Source organism: Gopherus flavomarginatus, chromosome 2, assembly GCF_025201925.1.
Source record: "Gopherus flavomarginatus isolate rGopFla2 chromosome 2, rGopFla2.mat.asm, whole genome shotgun sequence".
Taxonomy (NCBI): Eukaryota; Metazoa; Chordata; order Testudines; family Testudinidae; genus Gopherus; species Gopherus flavomarginatus.
Genome location: NC_066618.1, coordinates 61,270,634 through 61,277,043, shown reverse-complemented (window position 1 = coordinate 61,277,043; position 6,410 = coordinate 61,270,634). Strand labels below are relative to the sequence as shown.

Genomic DNA, 6,410 nt, shown 5'->3' with positions numbered 1-6,410 from the left:
AACTTCTAGCCACAAAAACCCGGCTACGTATACATTGCTAAAGGCAAAGGGTGGAAAGGCAGGAGAGTAACACAAGCTACAAAAGAATGAAACTATTGACACTCACAAAACTGAAAATGCTGCCGGGAGTTTTTAAAATCAAGAGGACTGGGAAGGGGTAAGCAGAAATGCACTTGGGTATTTGCATTGAGTATTTCTGGGCACCCTGTATTTGTGAACCCTCCGTTAAATTTGCAATCTCTCTCTCTCTGTGTGTCTTTCTTGTTGGAGAGCCGCTGTTGCTGCCGCGCGGCTGCTGAATGCGTTTGGTGGTGCTGATGACCTCACGCAGTAACGTATCTGAGAGGCCCGGCGAGGCTGTAGATTGGCTGGCTGGGACTCAGCGGCACTTCAAAGCCTGAGAGGGAGCTACAATTGTGGTGGAATGGGCGGAACTGATCATTGTATTGCACACCTCTAAAAAAAACACTGCCTCTGATTTATCAATATAAAAAAGATCCTCTGAGAGGAGGGCACTTTTGTGTGATGGCAACTTCACTTCTAGGGGTGAGTCTAAGGATTTTTTCTCTTGCTGGTTTAATTAGTTTCTTTTTATTGTCGATCGGAGGGGGTTAAAATAGCCCCTGTCTTGACCAGGGCTATCAGTCTCCTCTATTGAGGTTTTTTTTTCTTAAGTACAAGCGAGTTTAGGAGAAAAGAAAGAGAGAGGGGGGGAAAGGGGCCAGAGTCACTTTTCAGTGTGCAGGAAAAGGTCTTAAGGGCATTTGTAGAAGCAACCTACAGCGCCCGGGCTGTGCTGTTCCTGTATCCCCGGTGAAGTGTCCTCTCTTCTTTACATGTGACTGCTGGAGGAAAAAAGCAGCACTTTCTCCGTCCGTGTGCAATTGCTAATTTGCAACAGATTGTGGTTTTCTTTTTCCCTTTAACATTTTTCAGCCCGTCGCGTCCAGCAGGTACGTTAAACTTGTATGTTTATTGGTACGTAGATAAGACTGTCTAGCAACTTTTTGCAACCTGGTCTTTTTTTGGCCTGAGAGAAGCGAACCTCTTAGTTCCTGGGGAAAGGAGGACAAGCTGCAACGTAGCTGCCTCCGGGTTGAGGGGCTTTAGTTTTAGCATCGCGGAAATAAATAACTTTTTTTCACCCCCTCTAGGTTTATCAGCGTTAAAATACCCCAGCTAGCCGGAGGCTACATAAACCCCAACTCTCGTTAGCCAGCCCATTTCAGAGGAAGCTCGGAAAAACTTTCTCTCCTTTCTCTGGGGTGGTGGCGATGGAGCGAGCCTGGGTCAGCGGTTTGGGGAGAGGGGCAGGGGCGCGATGGGAGGCTGGCGGACGGGAGCGTTGTTTCGAGGGCAGGCTCTGAAGCTGATGCCCTTCTTGTCCCTCTCTCCGCAGGAAGAACCGAGGTTAGGCTCGACTCCTTTGGCCATGCTCGCCGCCACCTGCAACAAGATCGGCAGCCCCAGCCCGTCTCCCTCGTCCCTCTCGGACAGCGCGTCCTCCTTCGGCAAAGGCTTCCACCCCTGGAAACGCTCCTCCTCCTCGGGCAGCTGCAACGTGGTGGGCTCCAGCCTGGCGGGCTTCGGGGTGGCGGGCGCTTCTCGGAACGGCTCCTCGGCGGCTGCGGCTGCAGCGGCTGCAGCGGCAGCGGCGGCCGCACTGGTCTCGGACTCCTTCAGCTGCGGCGGCTCGCCGGGCTCCAGCGCCTTCTCGCTGACCTCCAGCAGCGCGGCCGCCACCAGCTCGCCCTTCGCCAACGACTACTCCGTCTTCCAGGCGCCCGTGAGCTCCGGGGGCGGCGGCGGCGGCGGGGGCTCGTCCCAGGAGGCGGCCGCGCACCAGCCCGTCTTCCTCTCCAAGGTGCACACGTCGGTGGACGGGCTGCAGGGCATCTACCCGCGCGTGGGCATGGCGCACCCCTACGAGTCCTGGTTCAAGCCCTCGCACGCGGGGCTGGGCGCTGGCGAGGTGGGCTCGGCCGGCGCCTCCAGCTGGTGGGACGTGGGCGCCGGCTGGATCGACGTGCAGAACCCCAACGGGGCGGCGGCGCTGCAGGGCTCCCTGCACCCGGCCGCCGGGGGGCTCCAGACCTCGCTGCACTCCCCGCTGGGCGGCTACAACTCGGATTACTCGGGCCTGGGCCACTCGGCCTTCAGCAGCGGCGCCTCCTCGCACCTGCTCAGCCCCGCCGGGCAGCACCTCATGGACGGATTTAAGCCCGTGCTGCCCGGCTCCTACCCGGACTCGGCCCCCTCGCCGCTGGCCGGCGCTGGGGGCTCCATGCTGAGCGGGGGCCCCGCCGCGCCGCTGGGGGGCTCGCCCCGCTCCTCGGCTCGCCGCTACTCCGGCCGGGCCACCTGCGATTGCCCCAACTGCCAGGAGGCGGAGCGGCTGGGGCCGGCCGGGGCCAGCCTGCGGCGCAAGGGGCTGCACAGCTGCCACATCCCGGGCTGCGGCAAGGTCTACGGCAAGACGTCGCACCTGAAGGCGCATCTGCGCTGGCACACGGGCGAGCGGCCCTTCGTCTGCAACTGGCTCTTCTGCGGCAAGCGCTTCACCCGCTCGGACGAGCTGCAGCGGCACCTGCGGACCCACACGGGCGAGAAGCGCTTCGCCTGCCCCGTCTGCAACAAGCGCTTCATGCGCAGCGACCACCTCAGCAAGCACGTGAAGACCCACAGCGGCGGCGGCGGAGGGGGAGGCGGCGGCGGGGGCGGCTCCGGCAGCGGGGGCAAGAAGGGCAGCGACACTGACAGCGAGCACAGCGCGGCGGGCAGCCCGCCCTGCCACTCCCCGGAGCTGCTGCAGCCGCCGGAGCCCGGCCACAGGAACGGCCTGGAGTGAAAGCTGCGGCGGGGGGCGTGGGAGACGCTGGGGCTGGGCGCCCTCCCCCGCTCCCCCGCGGGAGTAACTGTGTAAAGGGGCCGTGGACATGTAAGTAACGTGCACTGTGTTCTCGGACACGCTCCCCAGGGCCTCCCTTCCCCGCAGCTTCCAGCCCCCTCCAAGCGCTCCTCGCTCGCTCGCGCGTGGGTTAAGGGGAACGCGGGGCCACACAAGAAAAGCTCTAGGGGAAAAGCGACCTAGGAGGCGGCAGATCGGGACAAAACAGCGCGAGCGAGTCCGACATGGGGGCCAGCGTAGCGTGTCTCATGGAGAAAGCTGGGGGCAGAAAGCGCCCAGTGCTGCCACTTGAAGCATTTGGGTGAAAATGTGTTTGGAGGCTTTTCTTTCCCCTCAAAGAATAAATAATAATAAAAAATCCTTCCGTGTTTATTTAAAAATCACCTGCTCTGCAGCAGTTAAATGGCCAGTTCACAGGTCAAGAGCTTTTTACACTTTTAAATAATAATTAAAAGAACAAAAACAAAACACCCCAACCATCAAAGATACGCCTGGGAGCAATTCAAAAGTTGCCGAAGAAGTCTCGGGCTTGTTTTCTGGCTGTGGAGGGAATGATTTTGGAGCGTTATAACAACTTAAAAGTTTTTTTATAAACACATTTTGCCGTTGTTGTTGCTGAAACACAGCCCTAATGTTGAATTTAAAATGATCCCGATCTGATAGGGTTTTTTTTTTTTAAACACTGCTTTCCAGTGAGACCAGCGCGACTGTATTTATCCTTTTGAAAAATAGGTTTCCACCCCACTTTCCAAATTTAATCTCGTTTGCTAGTCCACCCGTCCATTTGTATAGTTCCCGTTTCTGTACATTCACACGGTACGCCGAAAATAATTAGGATTAAATTTATTTTTTTGGTAATTAAATTCAAATCCAATGAAGAAGCATCGTTGGTTTCAAGCGAAGCTGTAGATCGAAGCCAAAAAGAGGATGGTGGGGACAAATAGGGAAATAAAATATTTGTAAAATGCATCTGAATCTAATGGTTTGTACAACTGGGGAATCGTTCTAGATTAGCTAACAGTTAAATATAACTCCACCAATGTATCGGTGTGAGGTGCAGTTGTTCAGGAGACGATTTTGTATAGTATTTTTCTTGTACATTACTTCTAGTAAATATTTGAAAATATATTGAAGTACACTTGAGCTTTTTTTTCTTTTGTCACGAGAAAATATTAAGCGTTATTGTTGCAGTCCAAGTTAACTGCCTTTTTTTTTTTCCTGGACTTGTTTCTTGAAGTGTATCCTCAGACTGCACTTCAGGATATAGTTTCTGCTTGAATATTAATTTAGATAGGCATAAACCTGTAAGCAAACAATATTTGATAAATGTTGAATGACATTTAATTTAATGGAGCATGTACTTATTTGCATTTGCTGGCAGTTCAGGTATAGTTAAAGTGAGAGTTCTCCTATATTTCATAAAGTGGGTTTGCCAAAACCCATGTGTTAAATAAACTGTCCAAGTGAAACTGAACTAACGTTGGCCTATGTGTATTTCCTGAAAATAATATTGATAAATGTTAATAAACACTCCTGACACTACATTAGCAGTTTGCAAATGTTGCAAACTATTTGTCTCATTGTAATGTTGAAATAATTTGGATATTTCACATTGAAATGGAAAGCCTTTCGCTGGAACATTTTAGATTTGCATTTTAAATGCATGAAATATGTAATTGATTTTTATCTGTAATATTTTAAATGGTATTAATAAACTCCAGATAAAACATTCTATTAGGTCAGTTAATTGTTTTTTTTTTAATGCAGTCACTGTAGGTGGTTTGTTATTTACCTGAAACTCCTACTGTCTGAATAATTCTCTATATTTTAATGTCAACAAGGGAATCAAATCTAATTTTATCTAATGTGAACTGCACTTGAGACATTAAAATGGGTAATTAGTCAGTCTGTATGAAAACTATAGTAATAGCTGAAATTAAAGAAAATGCATTAGCATCTACAATTGACCAATGTGTTGATCTTTTGTGTATGAATTAACTGGGTTGCATATACTTCTTTCACTTTTTCCCCTTCACTCTAGTTCGGATTGATTATAAACGGTCAATGTATATTAAAAAGATGAGGATTTCTTAAAAATCCAAAGTAAAGAAATGTTCTGGGGATGTGTTTTAGATAGCATAAGACCACCACCTCTACCCACAGAAAGTTAATTAATATGATGAACTCCAACTTTGTGTAGGGACTGTGGGGAAAACTATGTTTAGCTGTTTAACTAAGTAAGTTTAACTGTTGTGTATAAAGAATTATTCCATCCTGATCCAGGGACCTTCTTCTACTGGGCCCAGAATCTGCTAATTTCAAGGACTATAGTTTATTAACAAGAGGCTGGTAAAGCCCAGGAGGACTAAAACTGTTGATATATCAGTTGGCTATTGTCCATAAATGTCAGTGAACACCACTGTAAAAATACTACTGCAAGGGTTTCCTAGAACTGAATATCTCTTACTGATATTATGGGAATGCATATAATTTTTAAATTTTGGTGAAAATTCCTAGTCAACTCTTCTTGCCTTAGAACTTTTTTCTCTTTGAAAACCTAACCTGTTCTATTAAGCATAGAATTTACATTCTGCCAGATTATTGAATCCCTGTGAAATTCAGTAACTAAAGAAATATGTACACAGAACTGAGATTTCCACAATAGCATGCTGTGTCTGTATATGAAATATATAACTGTCTATAGCATCTTCTAACAATTGTAAAGGAATCATGCACCCGGGAACTTGATCCTATAAATTTATGGGCATTTAAAATAAACTAGAAACAGGAATGATTCTAAATAAGCTACATTTCTAAGCAGCCTTTTTACAAATGTAGATGTTTGAGGCCTGCAAAGTTTTCCATTGAAACAAAGCAACAGTTTGCTTTGTCTTCTTTAAAATGTTTAAATGGGATTGACCTATTTAAACATAGCTCTGTTTAAATCTATATGTAAAATTTAGTGGGTTTTGTCTAAATAAAAGTTTGGTTCCGAGAAATATGAGAATCATCTAAAAGGAAAGTTAAATGGTAAAGGTAAAAGCAATGCTTTTTCTGGTAACTCATAATAATGCTCCTTCAGTCTGTCACTTAAAAGAAAAGGAGGCTAACATGACAATAAATAGAAGAACTGATAAATTTATGGAGCTAGTTTTCTGGAATTGGGGCAGGTTTACAACAGGATCTACAAATGACAACACTCTTCCTCCTCCCCCAAAGGTGCCTGAGCTTTCCCTGTTCTTTAATGGACTATCTCTTTGGTGCTTGCAGGTTGTATAAGGGTAGACATTTTTTTTCCTTTAACTTCTTCGGGAGCAAAAATTCCAATCTCCTTTTGTAGCTTGATTTATTTTTACTAAACCCATCTAGTTAAGGGCATTGAGTTGTTTGATACCAGCAGCAAATTATCCTGCGTTTAAACCAAGCGTCGTGTAGATCAAGGTAGAATTAAAGTAGTTGCTGACCTTCAGGTCAAACCGGTGTCCATCAACTCACCTTCCAA

The 6,410-nt window shown here is 47.7% G+C and overlaps 1 protein-coding gene across 2 annotated transcripts; it reads left to right on the top strand.

Annotated features, from left to right (window-relative positions):
* Window positions 1-379: 379 nt before the first annotated feature.
* On the top strand, window positions 380-4,640 carry SP8 (Sp8 transcription factor). 2 transcript variants are annotated; one of them, XM_050938662.1, is made up of 2 exons: window positions 380-546; window positions 1,400-4,640. In XM_050938662.1, the coding sequence occupies exons 1-2, from the start codon at window positions 526-528 to the stop codon at window positions 2,846-2,848; spliced, it is 1,470 nt and encodes a 489-aa protein (XP_050794619.1). In that variant the 5' UTR covers window positions 380-525; the 3' UTR covers window positions 2,849-4,640. The 2 variants fall into 2 exon arrangements, with proteins under 2 accessions (XP_050794619.1, XP_050794620.1); XM_050938663.1 differs by having other exon boundaries at window positions 380-953.
* Window positions 4,641-6,410: the final 1,770 nt, after the last annotated feature.

What these genes read in the sequence shown, in the direction of transcription:
- SP8 (XM_050938662.1), top strand. Translation starts at nt 526, where the DNA reads ATGGCAACTTCACTTCTAGGG. An exon ending in TGGCAACTTCACTTCTAGGG is followed by an intron (nt 547 to 1,399) that starts GTGAGTCTAAGG and finishes CTCTCTCCGCAG; the next exon opens with GAAGAACCGAGGTTAGGCTC.